The sequence below is a fragment of the Capsella rubella genome, unplaced genomic scaffold, assembly GCF_000375325.1.
Source record: "Capsella rubella cultivar Monte Gargano unplaced genomic scaffold, Caprub1_0 scaffold_6, whole genome shotgun sequence".
Classification (NCBI taxonomy): Eukaryota; Viridiplantae; Streptophyta; class Magnoliopsida; order Brassicales; family Brassicaceae; genus Capsella; species Capsella rubella.
In genome coordinates this window covers 6,305,732-6,327,382 of record NW_006238918.1, presented here as the reverse complement: position 1 = coordinate 6,327,382, position 21,651 = coordinate 6,305,732, and the positions used below count along the sequence as shown (strand labels likewise).

Here is a 21,651-nt window from a genome sequence, read left to right as displayed (position 1 = left end):
ATTGTGAACATAAGAATTTAGATGTTTCACCGATCCTTTACAATCTTATAATTAGGATATCGTACATGATACGTGATCGATATTGATGTCGATTTCATGAGCTTAACTAATTTCAAAGTTTAAGAATCTCATGTTTATTTTTTTTTCCGCTTTGATAATATATGAAAAACTGTACAACAGCCTGGAACTTTCCACCACCATATATATATATATATATATGACCAATAATAATAATAATAATAATAATATTACCAGCAATAGCAAACACACTTTAAAGTTTAAAACACAATCGCTTGATACATTTAAAATATTCATAGCGTGTAACGATGTATAATTATGAATGAGAAGATTCGACTTTTATAAGCAAATGACGAAATATTATTATTAGTCGCAACTCGCAACAAAGAAAAGAAGAAGAAGAAGCCAGAAGTCAAAATCGGAAGATCCAACTTTATGGTTTTTGTGGATATATTTTCCATTATAGTTTCAAAGTGATATGCTAATGAAGTAGTTTGCCCAAAGGGTGGTGGTAGTAGTTCAAATTTTAGATAAACGGATAAAACCATATAATGGTGTCGTTTGTACGATAATTCGGATTTGGACAATATTTATCATGAAACTAATCTATATTTGAAACAAAAAAAATAACTATCATATGAAATACTCTCTAAATCTTAATTATGTGAATCGAAATAAGCTTTCTTAAGGATAGAAGAAGTAGCCCAAGCAATATTGTAGTTTTCTAGGTCGAAATGGAGTCCCCACATTATCTCTTTCAGACTTTAACAATAATGTATTAATATGTATTGAAAAATGCCGAGGTGGGCATAACTATGCATGCTTAGCATCACTACAAAACTAAAGTTGGAAGGAGCTTATATATATGTATAAAGGAAAACTGTTCTGATTCACCTCAAAGTTTTGGTCCCTTAAATCAACATATCGAAGATACAATTTTGATAAAGATAAAATAAAGAATATTCGTGTGCACCAAAAGGTGACGTGCTTTGTTTTATTGGAGTTTGATGATTCACTTTGGTCAAAACCCACTTGAGTTTTTGGCCCATAATGATAGTAAGTGTATGAATTTTAAAGATCTCTCTTTCTTAAAAGTTCTTTGCTTGACTTAAGTTGTTTAATTGAAAGAATTTACTCATAATTACTTGATTAACCAAAGTGCTTACGTCTATATCACTAAACAACTAACATCTGTCTCCACCAAGATGAAATACTATAAGTATATATATATATATATATAACCTTTTGCATACATATTGTTTATTTTTTTTCCTTTGCTTTCATCATTGGATAAGATCTAGCCGGCACATAAAACATTCAAAACCATATCCATGCTGAAAAGTTTAATATCATGGTCTAATCCGTAATGGGGGTAACCGGAGATGTAACATCGTCGATCTTATAAGTAAGAAACATTAGACCATCATCAATGGTAGCTTCTTAGGGCTAAGATTTCCTTAAGAGAGTACATTATATAAGGTATTCTGTTAAGAAAATCTTAGCCCTAAAAAGCTATCATTGAGGATGCACTTAGGAACCAGTCATTTGAAATGATCTTTATATATTGTAAAACTAGACAAATATTTGTTGTCTACACATCATTTAGTGTATAGTATAAGAAACATTAAAGTAATGTTTTAACCAAAAACGATTTCATTTTGTATGATGTTTGGAAAAACATGAGTTGTTGTTTTATAATAAAGTGATTAATAAATAAAAGATGGGATTATGAAAGGTATTTTTTTAAATCATTTTTTCTTAATTTATTTGCACTATGTGATATTATGAGACAAAGTGAGTATATAGTTTGTTTGAATTCTACACTTTCATCTATTTTGTTTACTTAGTGTTCTTAATAAACAATTTTTCGAAAGGCTTTTGAAATCTTATGTTCTATATTTCTCTGTTTTTGTAGGATTCAAGGAATGCGAAAAGCTTGAGAGACGACTCAGTACAATCTTATACGAAACGAGTTCTTCCGTCCGCTATGGCACCACCAATTGAAACAAACTGACTCTTGCTTCTAGTTCGAACAAAGGCATATTATAAGACGCAGAGACATATGTACAACTGTGATCAGAACTTGTTTGATGTAAACTAATCAAATCCAAAATGATGCTACCTACTAGACTCGTTTGATCAAGTAGTATTTTCCAGAGGAAGAAACGAATCAGATCATCTCACCGACAAAAAAAATACAGATCATCTCAAAAATTCAAAAAGCAAAAAAAAACTCACAAAACTAGCTAGAAGCAATATGCAACAAAACCAGTAAACACCATAACTTTTGTCTTTGTTTTGATCGATCTAACGCACTATGTTCTGAAACTTACAGCATCCTACTATTTGCTTTACACACCAAACCAAAATCTCAAAATCTACAAAAAAAAAAAAAACACAGTAGTACAAATTATTTCGATAACTTGAGACAAAAAAAAAAAAGGAGAAGATTTCTCACTGATCTTCAGCAAAAAGAAGCCTCCGAGAAGAAGCAACTCCAGATTTCTTGTTGTGACCTTCTCGGAAACCTGAATCTGATTCGTCGTGATACCATCCCACCGATCTCTGCGCTTCTTGAACGATCTGCGATATACCTGTTTCCAAACAACACACTCATCTTTAAAATTCAAGAATCCCATCTGAGAAAACAGAGTGTGGTTTGAGTGTTTACCTTCTCTGACTGATTGCTTGTTGTGTCGGATATCGTGGATTGTGGCGGAGATCTTCCAGTAGAGAGGACGGCCGACATAAAAAAGAACCACCATTAAACCTATAACGATCAGTATACGGAACCAGATCCTCGTTGATGATGGAGACGCCATTGATCTTCTCTTCCACTGATCCAATCCGAAAAAACAGAGAAAAACTCAACAGATTCCCAAAATAAAAAATAATTAAAGAATGATTGAGAAGAGATAGGGGTAATATGGTAATTTAGTCTTCGGGTAATTATAAGTGAAGCCTCCGTTTCGCGGAGAGGGTTTACATGTTATGCTTTGTGATTAGCATGTTGAATGATATAAAGTTTTGACATTACATTTTTATTGATTTCTCCGGATTCTTACATATACCAATCAATAACCTAATTGATGAAAACTTAAACGTGAACAAAATAATAAAAACCCTAAGTCTAAAAACATTAATGCAAAACCCTTATCACATTCGAACTCTACTCTTTTTGATAAAAAAAAATTCACATAAATCCGGCTAATTATGTTTCTCTTCGGATACAAGCTTGGATCTCTTCGAGTGTCTTCCCTTTTGTCTCAGGCACCATCTTAGCCACAAAGATAATCGTCATGGCTGCAAAAGCAGAGTATATATAGAATGTACCTACCCAAACAAAAAAAAAAAAGGCTTAGCTTCTTAATTTTGCCTTTTCAAAAGAAGACATTACGATTGTACCTGGAGAGCTCCAGGTCATGAGGAAGTTAAATGTGTAAGAAACGGCCCAAGCGCCTGACCAGTTCACCAGTACCACTAAGCTTCCTGCAATCCCCTTCACGTTTATTGGAAATATCTGCATTTATTTCATCCCCAAAAACAGAGCACCAATTCAGTGTTTACTCTACTAAAAAGTGTCAGCTAACTTGCTACTCAAGTACCGTCTTTTAAAACAATGTTACTTGTTACACAAGGAAGCGTCGTACCATACCTCTGACATTATCACCCAAGGAACAGGTCCCATTCCAATGGAGAAAGCAGCTACGTAGATCTGAATAGTGAAGAAAAAATACAGGAGTTTTAGTACTACTATCATGAACTATACTAAATGTTTAACAAAGACCTCTGTACTTGTGTTCTGTTTGTGGTAGTAAGTAAGAAACTAAGAACTAAGCTACACTTACAAGTACACCTCCAACGGCCAACATAGGAACCCATTCAAGCAACAAATTTTGTTCCTGAATCACAAACATAAAAGAATCGATGTTACAATCTGATTTAACGCACATATGAATAGATTTACAAGCGATAGCAGGGTTTAGGGAGGGTTTATGATATGAACCTTGAGGAAGAAAGATGTGCCAGTGAGAATACATCCCAAGAAGATACCACCAGCTGAAATCTACAGAAACATTTGTCCATATTAGTATAAAACTAAACTTTGGACTCGAAAACCCTTTTCTTAAGTTTAAATATTTTACCATTATTAGTGGCCTTCTTCCAGATTTGTCTATCAAGATTGTTCCAAGAACAGTTATGGGCACCTGTTTAGAATGATTCGATCTGTGTTAAGGTTTTGAAAAAAACGAACTTTATCATAGAGAAGAATATTGAGTGAAGCAAAAACGTTTATGCACCTGAATACAAGCTATAGCGATTGTTCCGAGCTTCCCAGACGAAAATCCTGCAAATGTTTTGAAGACATATGTCAGAATTTAAACTGAACTTGGTTCTGATTGAAGATGAGATATTGAGGTCTATCTTTCTTATATACCGGCTTTTACAAACGTTTCGCTTGCGTAGAATCCTATCCCGTTGATTCCCACAAATTGTTGGAATACCATTAGGGAAACACCAATCTGAAGAATAAAACACCAATCTGATCAGTATACACAAAAGATTGGTAAGTTTTTGTTTTGGCTACTGAAACTTACAATGACAGATCGACGATATTTCTTGGACACAAGATCTTGGATTCTCGCTTTTGGAAGAATCTCTAGAGCTTGAATCGAGACTTGAATACCTTCTGCTTCATTTTTGATATCTGTATCTTTTCCTCGCAGCTTTTGTAGTGCTATGCGAAACTCTTTCTCACGGCCTGCTTTTGCCTGGAAAAGCAAAGGCATGAAAGATTTCAATCATGTTTTTCAAAACTTATATGGTGTAAAGACCGATAAAAATCATGAATCGGATAGAGAAAATTACCAGCCATCGAGGAGATTCAGGTATGAAGCACAAGCCAAAGAGTAAAGCAATGCAAGGAGCAAGTCCTTGTAAGACCAAAAACATACATACTGATCAGTTTCCAAAGGGAATTTCTATAAAAATATTAATCAAGAAACCGAGAGAAATGTACCGGTAAGGGCAAGAGTTTTCCAAGAAATGAGAGATCCGATCAAGAAAGAAACGGATGAGCCGATCACAATCATGAGTTGGTTGAGTGTTGTGAGTCCACCTCGGAGATTCTTTGGAGATATCTCAGCAATGTACACAGGGACCTGTTTTTATAAATATACATTCGAAACTAAGAGTTTTTTAAACATTGGTTCACAAATATCAACATAATTTGCCCCCCAAAAAAAAACAGAGTGAACTAGAATTACACAGTTTTATCTTTGACTAGTACATAAAATAATTTATTTAAAGGTTTATATAAGATTTTTGTTAGTAAAAAAAAAAAGTGAGTAAAATTACCACATAAGAAAAAACTCCAATCCCATATCCAGTAAAGAACCTTCCTACATCAAGTAACAAAGCACCCTGCACCACATTTATAACATCATATATATTTCCATACAAGTTTCAGTGTTTCAAATAGTCAAAAAAATAGGTATGTATGTGTAGATTTAAATACCTTGGAGAAGAAGACAGCGAGCCACCCTATGATGCAGAAGCAAGCTGACGTTCTCATAGCCTGAAATGAGTGTTGACATATAAATATTGGTATTTTTTTTTTTAATATAATACTGTTCAATTATAATTTCGGGATTGGGGAAGATTTTACTCCTTTTCGGCCGGAGAAATCTGATATTTTCCCACTCATAACAGCACCAAGCATTGCACCTATTGTCAAGATGGATCCAAACATGGAGAACTGCATTTTTCACACACACACACAACAATGATCTCATATACTGCAAATCTGTAATAATAAAGATATGTCTAGTTCAATGACTTTGTGATTTCATGAAATTATGCGTATAAATAATAAACTTTAAAAATATTATAATCCTAGTTAAGAACAAAACCAGGGGATAAAATATTGGTAAGCTAGAAGTATAGACACAAACCTCAGCAAGGGAGAGATTGAGATCTTGTCTTATAGATGACTGAGTAGGCGCTGAGTATCCAACCTTTTTACAAAAGAGAAAAATCTAAGAAAAATAGTTTGGCGATCAGATTGAAAGAGAGAGAGTGTGTCTAAAGCCAAAACTTACACAAGAGCCAAACTCAAAGGAGCCACAGACAGCAACAAAAGTGCTGAAGAAAACCATCAAGTAGGACTCATCATTAACCTCACTCTCTTTTTCATCATATCGATCAGTCAAAAGTGGTTTCCCTAGATCCTTCACCTTATTTGCTGTGTCACCCTTCTCTACATCATGTATTTCCCTAATTGCCATCCTCTTTCACGCTATTAACTCTTTTGAGAGCAGGAAATATTCAAGGAAAGATACAGAGAGAGATCACTATAGAGAGAGATGTGAAGAGTCAGTTTCGTGAAATGGGTATTTATAGGTGTATGTAAAGTCCTCGACATGGGACGAAGATATTTAAGATATTTGTCCTTCGACGGCAAATTCGATAAATAAAATAATAAACGGCGAGAATGATTGAGATTAGTACTGACGAATATAGTGGCTCATGTGGGATGAAGCTGTCACTTACATGGCTCTGATGTTACACTAACCAATTCTAGCTACTCCTTATCTTTTTTTCCTATTCAAGTCAAGTTAATATCTTTACTATTTATGCCTTAATCTTTATAAAAGTAATGTAATCTCATATTACGATCAAAATTCTCTATCAATATTGTTTTGAAAAAATTATTTATTGACTTTAATGTTGATATATTAACTAATGTGGGTCTAAAAGTTTACTCAACTAGCCATTGTGATTGTGACCAGGTGCACGTATCAGCTAAATCTGTCAATATATATGTTCTTATATACGTAGTTATATATATATATTTTTAATTTATGGAGCTAGTCGTACATATAATATCCTTCCGTTCAATGAATCATGTGATGTGTTGTTCTATAGAGTGATGACATGCACGGTCGGACAATCAACTTTTTAGATATGTACCAAATTTTGATGTTTGATGGCATGCAATTGAACTATCTTTGCTCATTAATTTGGTGTGCAGAGTAAGATGAGCTCAACATTATATGTTACTCTTTCGAAGGTATAAGGTGCTTCTTTCAAGCTTAATTAAGTAGAAAAATTAAAGGTATAATAATAACAATTGATTTGAAAACTGAGATGAACTTATTAAAAAATTGCAATTCCTTGACGTCAGTTGTTGAACAAAGGCTTATACATATACAAACATGTCTTGTGAGATTTTGAACTTGCATATCTACGTCCAAGTAATCACTAATAGTTTTGTATTTTGTTAAAGAGAAAGGCTTCTCAATGCAAAAAGAAAAACAAAAATGGATTAGTTTATTATGTTCAAATTAGCACGATAAAGCTAGCGTTTGATACGTTTGAAGAAAGGTGCGTGTATACATCTTAGCCAATCATAAAATATTAGAATGTTGTCGTTTACCAAAATATGACTCGGAACTGACGCATTTCCATATGTGTATCTGTGTCTCTTCATTGTTTTCAAATCTCACCTCTCCTTTTGTCTTATTCTACCCCATTTGCGTTCTATGTTGCAACTAAACTTACTGCGTTTAAATACAGTACTACTTAGAAAGAAAACTATCTCGACTATCTTTCTACAAACCATTATTTTATCACTTATCAACATAGTTTTAGAAAACGTTTTTGTAGCCAAATGAGATAATGTATTGTGCAAACAAAAGCAGATTATTCTTCATTGCTAAATATTTTAGAGCGATCATTCAGTAGTAGTATTCCTGAATTGCAATAAGAACAAACGACAACATTTGTTTACAACACGTCAACACGTTAGGCTTTTACAAAATTTCCCTTACTTTTTTAGTTTTGACTACGGGTAAGGTAACCAAAAGATTGCTGCTTATTAGTTTATTTGGATTGAAAATAATTAGAGAGTTAAAGCTACGAGAGCCATTAATTGCTTGAAGCAGAAAATTGCACAAGATTATGATTAGGGTTTGTACAAGAATCATTTCTTAGACCAAGAAGAACCAAAAAAAACAAAACAAAAAAGGGTTAACAGTGAGCGAAAGCAAACCCTAATATACAGATAACACTACTCGATGAGGGATATAACCAATCACTGATCAGACTATTTCCTGTTATTACAGTTGCAGCAGCACCACCGGTCTTTAAGAAATTAGGAAGAAGAACACAGAGAAAGAGTCAGAGTACTCATCTGATCATGAACCATCTCGTCTCTTTCCAAAGGGAATCTCTCTCAAAAGCTGTAGCTGAGCTCTATTGAAAGCTGATACAACTTTTTTTTGTTTTTATAGCCCTCTTCAAGCTTTTGATGAACACACAAGTATGGTTAAAATGAGACGACTCTGCAATTGAATTTTTTATTCAAAGTTTCTGCGCCAATCTTGTCCGGATTGCCACTGCAAGCTGTGTGACCTTGTTTGGATGATAGAGAACCGCACAGACCGAAAAACATACAGCAAATGTAGCGATTAAGAAAACAGTTTGACGTGACCTGAATTTTAGGGTAGAGTGTATTGGTATACAGGACTTCCTTGGCCAGTCTCCTATGTCATTTACGTTCATGACAACCTCTTTGTTTAAAAGAGGATCAGTCTCTTTTCCACCAATATCTGGTGAACAGTCTGCCTTACAATCTAGTCCTGCTTCCTGATCCTATCAACATAAGAAATGGAAGACATTAATAAACAAAACTATCCAAATTCCAAGAAACAGACACAAGATTGTGTGCAAAACTATGCAAATTCGTCATATTGTGCCAAAGATATCAGGAAACACAAACTATATTATCAGCAGTGGAGCAAAAAAAAAAAAAACAAATGTGCAAGACAAGGGATGATTGTGGGTAGAGTCCAGTATCAATCAAACCGGAGCAAAGAGAAACTCAGATATTAGTGAAAACCTGATTGAAGTTTATTATTCTTGATGATTTATGCTTCTGGAAACTGCTCTCACAACAGCAACCTGATGAAGGAAGAACATTCCCTGGATTCACCTTTGACTCTTCATGGCTTTGATGCTTTCTGTTAGCATCACTCGCCAAATTCATATTTTCATGTAGAAGCCTCACGTCGCAGTCACATGTACAGTGAACAAGACTGTCTGGCTCCATTTTTTTCACCAAAGTTTCCAGATTGTGCAGTACATTTCCCAAGATTGACGACGAGTTATTTTGTATCAGATAATTCAACACTCTGTTGTATCTTTTAATCTGACATCGGTTTATCGTTTTCTCAGTGCATTCTGCAGAGGGAACCTTAACTGACCATGCAATATCTAACAAGAGGCCACTAAAGCTGCTCTGTCTCTCCCCGAAATCCATGCAACAACAAGTTGAAGAACAGCAAGCAGTAACTCCTTGTCCCTCTGGAACTAGTGTAGCATTGAACTTCTGCTCTATTTCTTTCATTTCGGAGCAAATCGATTCATCTCCAATAATTAGAGGTATAAAATTTGATAAGCCAGATTCATTTTCAACCTACAAAAGGATTGGCGGAGGACCGTTTTAATATAAGCTACTTACAAAAATGTTTATCATAAAAAAATGAGTACCTCGACAAACGCAGGTCCGAAGAGATTAGGGTCAGAATTCACAATATTGATCTTGTAGAACTTGTTATTACAAGAAAGCTTCCCATCCTGGGCCGGTGTAGGCACAACAGAATAGTTATGGGGTAAGTACTTCCCAGAAAAAGACACAAGAAACCTACAACACAATAATTATCTGTAAGCTTCATTTTATTATTTCCTATCTAGAATATCTTAGTGGTCACAAGTGAAAGAAATCAAACCAACAAATGATAATAGTAATCCAAATGCAACATTCTGAAGTTTCTTGCAATATCAGCTTCATCATATGAGATATAAGACAGAACTAAATGAGAGAAAACTCCAAGCATAGATCAAAATTAGGTTGACATACATACCGACATTTGGGTTGCAGAAGGTTTCGTCCACAAACAACGAATTCTATTGGTTTTCCAGCTTCAAAACACGTAGGATACACAAACTGTAGTTTTGGTGACTCTAATTTTACATCGACTCTCTTTAAAGTTGTTCCACCTGTCAAAACCAAAATAAATAAGAATACACTCACATCAAAAATTTCTAGCTCACAAGATTAATGATTATCTAATCCGATAGGGAGAAAGAAAAACAGAGAAGATAAGTAAAGCACATCAACTTGCCTTTAATAAGACGGAAAATCATGTTGTTCAAATAGACAGTCATCGAGCCTCTTCCAAATAGCATCTTTCCAGGTTTAAGAATAAATTCATCCAGATATGCCACAGGATCTTTAGACAACTGCTTAAAGGAACAGATAGGAAAAGCTTATTACAGTGTAAAATCAAGGTGAGAGCTCACAGGAAGAGAATCTAAGTTTGTATTTTCTCTCTCCATGACACAATCATACTGAATAGAAAAAAAAAGAGCTCCCGGTCACAAGAAAACATAGGCGTTTTAATGGTACTTAAGAGGGGAACAGGTGCATAGAGACAGAGCACTAGACACTCTACTGAAAAGAACCAACTATATTATGTTGTATTGCGGCACCAAGAACACATAATTGATGAGTAAAAGATAACAGAATGTACCTTCGCCCACATAATCTCTGGCATTGCTATAAAGACGGTCAAAATTGTACATCCTGGACGGATATAGCCCTCCAGCTCTACAGGCATGGTGGACAACCATTGGAATATCTGAAAATTCAATTCATCACATGAAATTAGTTCGTTGAGATACTGAAAAAGGTTTACATAGCCTCTGAACACTAAACTGTAATATATAATTCTTGAGAATACTTGATGACGTAGTCTCCGTGGGAACTCTGCTGGATTCCAGTCGTATAGCTTGAACGAGATCCGACCAGTCGGACACTACAATGAATTGAAAATTAGTTTATAAAGCGCACACTTTTTTTATAAGAGTGGGAGAAGAGAAACCCACCACAGTTGAATAAGCGCTTTTGTTGTCGCCACCAGAAGGTGAAAGTTCAAATTTTGTATCATTCATTCCTTCATCTGGCTGAGGTTCACCTGAACCTGTAACAGAGACAAAGTTGTCTGCGTTGATGCTATGGGTAAAGAGTACAGAACCCTGAGCTGGAATATGTGGATCTTCAAAAATCAAAGAAGCATCTTGTTCTGCTCTCTGGTCACTAAAGCATGTATTGTCTGCTTCAAATTGACAACATGGACACACAGAATCAGCTTGAATTTCCAAGAGAGATTAAACATTTGGGAATATGCAAAGCAAACAACTAAAACAGAAAAACACATGATTGTATTTGATTAGTGCTATTCACTTATACCTTTTCCATCCTCAACATCAATTACGCTGTTATCATTCTGTGATAGCACTTGCTGTTGTTTTGCAGCAACGCCTCCTTTATCTACAGGTTTCCTTTTCCGTCTGTTGTTGTGGCGCTCTAGCTTTCTCCGACAACTGCGTTTTCCCTCATCAAAGTCTGAGAGCACGTGAAACCTGCCAAATAGGTGCACTCTCTGTAACGACGACAGCATAGATAGGACAATAAATACATTAACGATAACACTGACTACTACACAGTTGGTAGCGAAAAAACCCAGTTAAGCTCAGCCTATGCTGAAGAAAGAGGATTGGTTAATCATATATGAAAACAGTGAAATCATTCAAACTGATCAACAGTCTGAACCCCAAGTTATCCAATTTCCTAATGCTAGATTCAACAGTTTCTATACCAGTCAAAAAGAGAAAAGCAACTCGATCTTAGATGATTTCGTGTTGCAACTCAAATCTCTAGATAATTTCAATCCAATAAAGAAGATAGTCAACCACAAAGCCCACGAGGGGGCGTTGGAGATATAACCTAAGACAATTATTCCCAGCTTCAGCTACCAAATCCATTTCTAAATTCCACCTGGTCAAAATATCAAAGCTCTAGAATGCAAAACGATAAAAAGAAACATACTTTCCACACTGTTGACAGTATCTCTTATTATCTCCGTCAAGCACAACAAAGCTAGCATTAGCACAGCGGAGACAAACCCTATGCCTCCTATGGTACCCTTTAAGCTCGCTTATATCCACTTCACAACCCGGAACCTGACATCGAGCTACACCTGACCCGCCGCGAACACGCTTCTTCTTGGGTAGCTCAGCCTCCTCCAATTTCTGATCAAGCTCCGGACACGAACAGGGAAGCATACCTTCAATGAAATTGGAACAAATCAACCTCGGGTCTCGCTTCCTAACCCGATCGGAGCCTGAACCAGATTCGTCCGGAGAAGGATACGCCAATTCAGATTCCGCAAGAGGTTGAGTCGGAATCAGCTGCGGCAGCGGAGGAGGAGGAGGAGGAGGAAGAAGAACGGGAGAGAAAGGAGCTTGCTGATCGGAAGAATCAAAAGAGACGAGAAGGCGATCGTCAGCAGCGAAGTCAAGGAGATCTCCCCAATCCCAGAGAGCGGAGGAATAAGTGGAAGGATCATCGTTAAGCAATGCAGGAGGTTGAATCTCCATCTCCATCTCCGGCGGCGTAGGCGATTGCGACAGAGAAGACATCTGAGTCTTCAATTTTTTTCGTAAATTCTCAGAGAAACATCGAAAGGTCCATCGGTTGTTGAGGGAAGCTGGTGATTTTGGTTGAAGGTTTTAGGTAAAATTTGCAGAGAAAGTCATCAAAATTCTGAGAAAGAAAAACAAACAAACAAACAGATTAGAGAAATTAAAAATTAGACTAAAGAGAATAAAGTATTGTATAATTTTCTAAATGGAAAAGATAAAATAAATTATCTAAAATACAATAGTCTTACATTATATGAAATGACTCAATGAATTTGAACAAAATGAACTCGTTGAAGTAATAAACACAATCATGATTAGTTTGTTATTAATCGTGTTATAATAATCTACTCACATATTCCTTTCTCTCCCTAATTGATTCACATATATTCTTTCTCAAATGCTGAAAACTCATTCATCTTGAAAAGACAACTAATAACGATTTTAAGAATCATATAATTTTGTTTTCTCAATTCAAAAACAATTAACAATAGATATATTTATCGTTTTTGTTTGCATGATATAACATTTTCCTTTTTTTTTGTCTTTCAAATATATCACCACTTTTTGTTTTGTGCCAATCATTTTCTATCATGTAGTGCTATATTTTGGACTGGTTGGTTTTATAGGTAAGTAGGTGGCTCATCAAAAATTATAAAATCCGATGTAGATGCATTAAGTTTTTATATAACCACAATATTTAGTATATGATGATTGATGAATATGGTTACTAGAAAAACCGCAAAATAATTACTAAACAAAAAAAATTTGGGATGCCGAGAGCGAGAGAATACAATTAAAAGAAAAAGGATTGAGCTGTGTAGGAGTGTGTCGGGGCGTGAGAGACACGCGTTATATGGTGGCAGAAGGTGATTGGTTGAAAGGTGAGTCGCGTGTAAGCTACGCGAATTTGTGAAACCAAACAGTTCTTCTATCGTTATCGAAAACGACGCCGGATCAGTGTTACTTGGGACGTGAGCGACCCAAAGTGCTCTCTCTTTTGTTTTTTTTTTATTTCGTTTCTTATCCAACAAATTATAGACACGCGTCTCATCCGCCATGTGAGTAATACTCCTTTTTGTACTACAAATTTTAGCTACTTTATTTGTCTGTCTTCTTCTCGTACAAAATATATTGGGGGGAATGAGAGTAAATGTTGACACCATGAACAAATGAGGAGACACGAGAAGGGTCAGATGAGATTTGAGAATGAGAGGTATTGATGGATGGATTGGGGTTATTGGAGTAGACTTTTATCTACCATTGAAAATGCTTATTTTGACTTAATCCTTGGCTTATATTTGATGATGTTAACATTGCATATATTATTAATACTGTAGACTAGACATGTCGCTTTTGTAAGCACAAATTGAAAATGATATTTGTATATTGATAATTTATAATAAGGAAATCAGGGTTTACAACGTATGAATCTTGCTTTACAAGGCAATCTACTTGCTCTGTCTGATAATTGAGTCTAAGAACAAGTTTAGCTTCCAGATTAAGCCACAATGATACCACTAATCTTTTCTTTCACACTGTGCACATATCATTGCATCACAGATTTTGATGTTTTAGTTAAACTACAACAAAATCGAACACCAATTTGTGAGCATAAGTTTTCCATCCAGACAAAATCTGCTGAAAGAGTTTGGTTTTTTTTGTGCTTGTTACCTACGATTGTGGTTATGTAGTAGGGATGCCAGGAACTTGAGGAACGGCAGGTTTAGGCTGTTTGATCTTCTCCACGAGCACAGCTTGAGTCGTGAGAACAATGCCGGCAACAGAAACCGCATTTTGGAGGGCGAATCTTGATACCCGACAAGGATCTGCTATTCCAGAGTTCAGAAGATCCTCATACTTACCAGTCATTGCGTTGTAACCACTTCTCCATTTGAGTTCTCTCGTTTTCTCCACCACAACTAATCCATCAACCCCGGCATTGGTTGCTATGGCCATTGCAGGTGCTGTGAGCGCCTGCAAAAAATGAAGAAGAGATTTTCTAACTTTTGACAGATGTTTAAAGAAACCAGAATGGTTAAGAAAACAGGTTTGGTTTCGTCTTGAGTTGTCATACCGTCGCTACAATGTCTGCACCTATCTTTTCATATGAATCTTTCAGTAGATTCTTCTTGATTCTCGGGATCTCATCTAAAAGATGGATATAAGTGGCACCACCACCTGGAACTATACCTTCTCTCATGGCTGCAAATGTAGCATTCTTCGCGTCCTCTATTCTAAGTTTTCTGTCCTCAAGTTCTGTTTCGGTGTGACCTCCCACCTGAATTAAGACAGGGTTAACCTGATTTATTCACGAGGACTCAAAAAAAAAAATATCAAGAGCTGAAACAGTTAGAAATAAAGTTCTGATGCAAGCCAAGTTGTTGCAGCATATTCTAAACAAAAGAGGTTATTGTAAAATCGTACCTTTATTATAGCCACACCTCCTGTGAGCTTAGCAATTCTCTCTGCGATCTTTTTTGAAAGATATGAATTATCTGTCTCAGCTAGATCCTTCTTCATCTGAGCAATTCTTGCCTGAATCTCAGGTTTAGTTGAGTCGTCTGCCACTATAGTTGTCGAATTAGCGGTGATTATTACTCTCCGAGAAACTCCCAGCTGATCTGAAGTTGCGCCCATGAGAGTCATGCCTAAATCTCCGGAAAGATAATCAGCTCCTGTTTTATATCATTTGTCATGTTAGCAAGTGAAATAGGTCGTGTGAAAATCAACATGGAAAGTACAAATGATTGAGAAAACCCAGGACCTGTCATGAGTGCAATGTCTTGTAGCAAAGCCTTTTTCCCATCCAACATTCCTGGACATTTCACAACAGCAACATTAATCAAACCTTGCTTCTTGTTCACTACCAGTATCTCAAGCACTTCCGTGGAGATATCTTCCGCAATTATAAGGAGTGGAACACTCAGTTGGGAAGTTTTCTCCAGTAACGGAACCAATTCCTTGGCTGAAGTGATTTTCTGATCCGTCACAAGGATTTTAGCTTTGTCGAATTCCACAGTAGATTTCTCCTGATTTGTGATGAAATGAGGCGACATATAGCCCTTGTCAAACTGTACAAAAGAAATTTTCTTCATCAATCGCAGAAACTCCATGGTTTGATAATCTTAACTATGGAAAGCGTGAAGCTTATAAAACAGCAAAATAAAGCGGGAAACGAACCTTCATTCCTTCCTCAACTATAACAGACGTTTCTGATGTGGAAGATGATTCAATGGAGATGACACCATCAGGGCCAATCTTTTCCACAGTTTCAGCAATCAAATTCCCCACAAATTCATCGTTGCCAGCAGAGATTGAAGCCACGGCTACAGAACACAAGAATCCCTTTTTAAATTATTCCAAATTACGAAAAATGAGGCCGATCCAAACTCAGCTATGGTTATAAGTAGTAAAGTAACCTTTAACATCACTCTTTCCTTTCACAGGAATACTTCTCGTCATCAACACCCTGACCAACTCTTGAACAGTCTTGTTCATTCCATTCTTCACAGAAACAGCATTAGCTCCAAAAGCAATTGCCAAAGATCCAGCTTTGATCATTTCTCTAGCCAAAACGATTGCAGTTGTTGTCCCATCACCCGCTGAATCATTCATTTTAATGGCAACCTACAACACATAGAAACTCCCAAGTCTCAGGTTTGCCAAGTCCATAACACTTTTAAGCTCGAACAATGAACTAACGAGGAGAAAAGGGGAATCATTTAGCCACCATGAATGAATAACCTCTTGGATTAATGTTGCTCCAGCGTTCTCAATCGTATCAGGAAGCTCAATAGATTTAGCAATGGTGACACCATCGTTAATAACTTTGATTGTATCTTTTTCAGCTAACACTACATTACGCCCTGCATCGTTTCCACATTAAAACTCAGTTCTTTATCAATTCCAAATGAAGAAAATTTGAAATCCCAGCTTTAGTAATAAGGATAAAGCTGAAATTTTTTTGCTCACCTCGAGGACCTAAAGTACCGGAAACAGCATCAGCTAACTTATCAATACCGGCTTGTAGTGCCTCTCTGCTATCTTTTCCGTATAGTATCCTCTTGGATCCTGCTCGCACCACTGAGAATTTTCTCGGTTTGTTCCTCTGACCACTACTACGGCTCTACAAGAGCACGAGGAAACTATTTCGGTTAAAGAAAAAAAGAAAGATTCTTGGGGATAAGAAATGGTGGCGAGGAGAGTAAAAGGGGACTTTACCGGAGAAATGATTGTCGGCGAGAAAGACGACGGTGATACGGCGAACATTTCGTCTCTACCGGGCTATGGGGAAAAAGATGCGACGGAGGGTTTTAATTGATGTTTGGGTTTAGGTGAGTGAGTTTTGTGAATTCGATGACCCGAGCGAGTCAAGGGACGAGTCCATTTTTTTTTTATTTTTTTTTTGGTAAAATGTTAAGTAAGAGTCCATTTTTTATATACTTTATAAGTTCTTTGTTTTCCAGGGACAATTATTTTTGATAAAATACATTATAACTTATTTATTTTAATTCTTATACAGTAATACACTACTTGATTGTTTACTTCTAAGTTTTAAGCAAAGGCTAATCTTCTTTTGTGGGTGTAGTTTAAGAGAAAAAATGTTATATCAAAATCTTTTCCTTTTCTTCATTATTATTTAGTTGAACTAAATTAGTTCAAAGAAGTCCAATGAGAAACAAAGAGACAAACTCCATGAAAGATCAAAGAGAAGGAGAGAGACTTCTTTTTTTGGTTTCATCTATGGACACAAATGGATTCATCCGACCATCTTGCTGAACAGTGTAATGCTTCCCCAATAGAACAGAACAGAACAAAAGAAGAAGGCTCAGTGCTTGGCATCTTCTTCCTCGCAGAACTTGGAGTACTTGTCTGAATCCATCAGTTTCTTCACTTCACCTGCATCACTAAGCTCCACTTTTATGATCCATCCTTGTTCATATGGGCTCGAGTTCACCTGTCAAATCCAACATAACCAAGAATCTCACCACTTAAAACATGCTAAGCTACGTTACATCACATTCAAGAAAAAAAAGACTTTTAAACATCAAGAAAGAATGCTAAAGAGGAAGTAAAAAAACTCACCAAAGCAGGGGACTCGGAGAGGTTTTGATTGACTTGAAAGACCTTACCGGAGACAGGGGAATTGATATCACTAGTAGCTTTGACACTTTCAACAGCTCCAAAACTCTCACCTTGTGACACAGAACGTCCCACATCAGGCAACTCTACATAGACAACATCTCCCAAATGCTCTTGAGCATGATCCGTTATACCAACCGTCGCTTTATTCCCTTCAATCTTCACCCATTCATGTGAATCCGCGTATTTCAGATCCTTCAATACCACTTTTTTATAACCACAAAACATAACCAAACACTCAGCAGACATAAAAAAAACAATTGCTTCTTCAAGATCAGATAACCAAAAGCCTCCTTCTTTACTTAATTATCCGATCAAAACACACATAACTTTTTGAAGAAGAACAATCACAGATCAATATTTCTCAATCGAAACCAAGGGAAAAAATGAAAAGAGATCGAGAGTATTCACCAGACGAAAACCCTCGCTGGGAAATGGAGATCCTGAGATGAGAAGCAATCATAGAAGAAGCACACAACAATCTCGAAGCCATTTTGGTTTTTCGGTTCGTCAGGCTGATGAAATGGTGTACAAAACAAAACAGAGAGGAGTTGTTGATACACAAACACAAAAACTGAGAGTGCAGTCACCAAACCACTTATTAGTAATATTCTATTCTTCGACAAAAAAAAAGGTTGGTGGATTTGCTTTTTGATTGACAAGTTCCTAATTAGTATATTTGGATATTTTAATTGTGTTGAGTTATTTTATACTTCATCTAGAGTTTTACGATATGGTTTGATATGGTTTATTGGATTTGATACAGTCAAAAGGAAAATGTCATCCAATATATTTTTGTGTTTAAAAAATTTAGATTCTTTGTATAAAGACAAAACTCATTAAGATGTCAATCTCTCAAACGATCAAGGGGGAAGACTTGAGAGATATTCCGATCATATAGATAATTACAACGGAGATAATGAGTAAGTGGAGAGAAATTGTAATTTATGGAATGTGCGTAAATAGGATTAATGGAGAGCCAAAAGACCATTGTAGGCACTTTCTTGCCGGCGGAGAGGAAGGAACCCCTGAGGCTTTCTTCTGTCATGGCTGCGGTTGCCATGTATGCTTCCATTTGAAAGATGTTATAAAGGTTGGCACACCCATCACATTTTATTACTTGATTCTAGATATCTAATTGTGTAGAACTTAAAATCTTCTAAAATACTACTATGAAAATTTGGATTGGACCGGATCAATCTTTTTGATTGATCATTGATGTACTTACATGTCCGATTCCAACTTAGTGCAAAGAGAGCTTTAGTCGTAAGAAAACACAAGGCTCACTCTGACGATAAGATATGTGCAATATAGATTTATACAGTTCCGATGGTCCTGTAAAGGTAGGAGCCGTTCTCGTCTGTGATATTATTGATTTTTGATTTGATTTTGTGCACTTCAGGAGATAGATATGTCAACTGCGATAGCTCAATACGGAAAATGCTTGAAAAACCATACGGCTTACATGGGAGGTCGGTGCTCACTAGATGGTTGCGGTGAATTCATGGCAGCCGGCGAAGAAGGAACCCCGGAGGCTCTCTCTTGTAGCTAACTATGTTAACTTAGTACCACCACTAGTCAATCAAAATACAAAATAATTGTAAGTTGTAAACTGAGTATTTTGTTTTCCTTGTGTTATGTATTGAGAGCAACTCCAAACTTTCTACTATCTTTTATTTTGTAAGCCCATTTATGTGTTCCCTCAAGTATATAAAGCCCATAATGTTTAAAATCTGTAAGCCCCATAGGAAAAAGCCAGACCGTAAACAAAGCAGCTTTCCGGCGAGTGTTGCTGTTTTGAAACTCTCTTGAGAGTCGTCGATTCCATCCTCTCTCCCTCCAAATTTCACTCCCCAAAACTCACATTGCTGCTGCCTCTGATATAGGGTTAGGGTTTGTTCTTGACGAAATCTATCCATGGCTAGAGTGAGGAGCCGGAGCAGAAGCTATAGCCCCCGTCCTCGTCACAGGTCACCACCGCGCGACCGTAAAAGCTACGAAGAGAGCCGCCACCGTGAACGACCTTCTTCTCGCGACCACGAATCTTCTGATCCTTCGGGTCTGCTCATCCGTAATCTCCCTCTCGATGCTAGGTCTCTCTCCCTCCCTCTCTTTCTCTATTGTTCATCATCGTCATGTGTGGATTTTAAACGAATTGTTTAATCGGCTCAATTTCTGAAATGTTAGCTAGTTTTTGTTTTTTGTTTTCTCAGGCCGAACGATCTAAGGGATTCGTTTGAGCGTTTTGGTCCACTCAAGGACATATACCTACCGAGGAATTATTATACTGGGTATGTTTCAAGCTTTGTCTTCTGTATGCTTAATAGTTTAATTTCCTAGATGAGCTTTAGCTTTACTAGTAATATCATCTAACAATGTACATGGATTTTGAGGATTAACATTATGAATGTTCATGTTCATAACCTTTATAGCTAGGTAGACCTAGTTTTTATTTGGTGTTTCTCAAGTAGGTGTTGTTTGAGCAGGTGCCTATAATTTCGATTTGATGATCTTTTGTGGTTTAGGGAGCCAAGAGGGTTTGGATTTGTTAAATACTGTTATGCTGAAGATGCAGCTGAGGCAATGAAGCGAATGAATCACAAAGTTATTGGTGGGCGTGAGATAACCATTGTTTTTGCTGAGGAGAACCGGAAAACTCCACAAGAAATGCGTACTACTAACCGTACAAGGTGAAACTTTTGTTTCCTTGTAACCAGATTTTCCTGTAAATGTAGATGCGCTGTAAGTAATTTTCTCAGTTACTTTCTATTTGGTTTAACAAACATAGTGGTCGACATGGGGACTACAAGAGGACTTCACACAGATCACCAAGGCGCAGATATCGTTGTAAGTAGCTTCTTTGCCTGCTTATAACCTTTTAATATGTATCAGGACAACTACTGTTTAATGGTAGATATGTACTCTGGTGATGCTTACTAACTGAGTCCTTTCTTATTCATCAGCTCATTCACATTCACGCTCTCCTTCGAGGCGAGACTCAAGGTTTGCTCACTTTCTTTTTGATAAGACTTTTTTCTTTCTCGGACTTTGTTAATATGTATGCAAATGGCACGCATTCCTAGTCACTTAGATTGTCTGCCAGTTTTGTGTGTGGATAATACAAAGAGGAGGCAGAAATCAGACACTTCTAAGCTGATAAGTCTTGTAGAAAATGTTATATTCTATTTGTGTATCCTATGTCTAGGAAAAAGGTTCATTGTCTCAGTATGTAAGAGTTTATATTCCTTCTTGTTTTTCTTTGACACAGGCACAGTAAAGTAAGAGAGGATGATTTGTACTCTCCTCGAAGGTCAAGATCTATCTCCCATTCTCCTTTGCCCCGAAATGAGAAGAAATACAAGTCTAATAATGTGTCTCAAAGCCCAAGGAGAAACCGTAGAAGTCCTGGAGAAGAGAGGGTGCTTACTCCAATTAGGTCTCGAAGTCTGTCAAGGTCACGTTCTCGATCATTAAGGTAAAGAAATAGCTGCGTTGTTATTTAACCAAAATGCCTCCCTAGTTCAGGGACTAGAGCTAGCGCTTTTGACATCGAGTTGATTTTGTCTAAACTGTCTTTGGCTCACATCAAAATCTCTATCTCTATTAACATGTGTGATTATGTTATGGTGTTTCATTGCAGTCGTTGATAAATAAGAAGAAGTGGGTTTCTAAGATGTTCTTCTGGCTTTGAAGAAGACAAATTTCTTACTGAAACTCTGAAACATAAGGATCTTAATCATTTTTTTGGGTTGATTGTCTGTTTCACTCTTTAGATAACCAAGCTTAATTTCCCTTTTGTAAAAAACCTTAGAAGATTCTCGAAAAAGTTCACTTCATTGACAGTCAATGCTTTTTCTGTTTGTATAAGTTCATCAATATGGGCATTATACACTTCAATCCACAAGCGTAACCACCAAAGTTCACTGCATTACATTCCAACGA

The 21,651-nt window shown here is 36.6% G+C and overlaps 6 protein-coding genes across 9 annotated transcripts; 1 reads left to right on the top strand and 5 right to left on the bottom strand.

Annotated features, from left to right (window-relative positions):
- Positions 1-2,238: 2,238 nt before the first annotated feature.
- LOC17882023 lies at positions 2,239-2,883 on the bottom strand. The gene is made up of 2 exons (XM_006289653.2): positions 2,690-2,883; positions 2,239-2,612 (listed from the first exon to the last, which is right to left on the bottom strand). Exons 1-2 carry the CDS (start codon positions 2,838-2,840, stop codon positions 2,473-2,475), a joined length of 291 nt encoding a protein of 96 aa, XP_006289715.1. The 5' UTR covers positions 2,841-2,883; the 3' UTR covers positions 2,239-2,472.
- A 150-nt stretch (positions 2,884-3,033) lies between these two features.
- LOC17883157 (sugar transporter ERD6-like 16) lies at positions 3,034-6,371 on the bottom strand. The gene is made up of 16 exons (XM_006287569.2): positions 6,120-6,371; positions 5,973-6,035; positions 5,687-5,776; positions 5,537-5,596; positions 5,377-5,442; positions 5,039-5,180; positions 4,888-4,952; positions 4,617-4,790; positions 4,457-4,541; positions 4,320-4,366; positions 4,164-4,226; positions 4,025-4,084; positions 3,867-3,920; positions 3,674-3,733; positions 3,424-3,538; positions 3,034-3,351 (listed from the first exon to the last, which is right to left on the bottom strand). The coding sequence occupies exons 1-16, from the start codon at positions 6,303-6,305 to the stop codon at positions 3,230-3,232; spliced, it is 1,452 nt and encodes a 483-aa protein (XP_006287631.1). The 5' UTR covers positions 6,306-6,371; the 3' UTR covers positions 3,034-3,229.
- Positions 6,372-7,921: 1,550 nt separating this feature from the next.
- LOC17882403 (squamosa promoter-binding-like protein 7) lies at positions 7,922-12,723 on the bottom strand. Of its 2 annotated transcripts, none has more exons than XM_023780648.1 (10): positions 11,972-12,723; positions 11,333-11,505; positions 10,969-11,198; positions 10,824-10,898; positions 10,614-10,721; positions 10,206-10,323; positions 9,945-10,080; positions 9,571-9,724; positions 8,921-9,496; positions 7,922-8,673 (listed from the first exon to the last, which is right to left on the bottom strand). In XM_023780648.1, the coding sequence occupies exons 1-10, from the start codon at positions 12,562-12,564 to the stop codon at positions 8,383-8,385; spliced, it is 2,454 nt and encodes an 817-aa protein (XP_023636416.1). In that variant the 5' UTR covers positions 12,565-12,723; the 3' UTR covers positions 7,922-8,382. The 2 variants fall into 2 exon arrangements, with proteins under 2 accessions (XP_023636416.1, XP_006289414.1); XM_006289352.2 differs by having other exon boundaries at positions 10,969-11,195.
- Positions 12,724-13,933: 1,210 nt separating this feature from the next.
- On the bottom strand, positions 13,934-16,933 carry LOC17882510 (chaperonin 60 subunit alpha 2, chloroplastic). Of its 3 annotated transcripts, XM_023780804.1 has the most exons (10): positions 16,789-16,933; positions 16,540-16,693; positions 16,312-16,433; positions 15,987-16,194; positions 15,748-15,893; positions 15,332-15,638; positions 14,992-15,242; positions 14,642-14,845; positions 14,239-14,541; positions 13,934-14,147 (listed from the first exon to the last, which is right to left on the bottom strand). In XM_023780804.1, the coding sequence occupies exons 1-9, from the start codon at positions 16,834-16,836 to the stop codon at positions 14,251-14,253; spliced, it is 1,731 nt and encodes a 576-aa protein (XP_023636572.1). In that variant the 5' UTR covers positions 16,837-16,933; the 3' UTR covers positions 13,934-14,147; positions 14,239-14,250. The 3 variants fall into 3 exon arrangements, with proteins under 3 accessions (XP_023636572.1, XP_006287368.1, XP_023636573.1); XM_006287306.2 differs by having other exon boundaries at positions 14,080-14,541; XM_023780805.1 differs by lacking the exons at positions 16,540-16,693; positions 16,789-16,933 and having other exon boundaries at positions 14,080-14,541; positions 16,298-16,389.
- Positions 16,934-17,174: 241 nt separating this feature from the next.
- On the bottom strand, positions 17,175-18,270 carry LOC17883152 (glycine cleavage system H protein 2, mitochondrial). The gene is made up of 3 exons (XM_006286531.2): positions 18,121-18,270; positions 17,653-17,915; positions 17,175-17,524 (listed from the first exon to the last, which is right to left on the bottom strand). Exons 1-3 carry the CDS (start codon positions 18,200-18,202, stop codon positions 17,396-17,398), a joined length of 474 nt encoding a protein of 157 aa, XP_006286593.1. The 5' UTR covers positions 18,203-18,270; the 3' UTR covers positions 17,175-17,395.
- Positions 18,271-19,456: 1,186 nt separating this feature from the next.
- LOC17881118 (serine/arginine-rich SC35-like splicing factor SCL28) lies at positions 19,457-21,551 on the top strand. The gene is made up of 7 exons (XM_006289959.2): positions 19,457-19,802; positions 19,923-20,000; positions 20,235-20,399; positions 20,498-20,556; positions 20,673-20,712; positions 20,978-21,184; positions 21,350-21,551. The coding sequence occupies exons 1-7, from the start codon at positions 19,627-19,629 to the stop codon at positions 21,354-21,356; spliced, it is 732 nt and encodes a 243-aa protein (XP_006290021.1). The 5' UTR covers positions 19,457-19,626; the 3' UTR covers positions 21,357-21,551.
- The last annotated feature ends 100 nt before the right edge of the window (positions 21,552-21,651 follow it).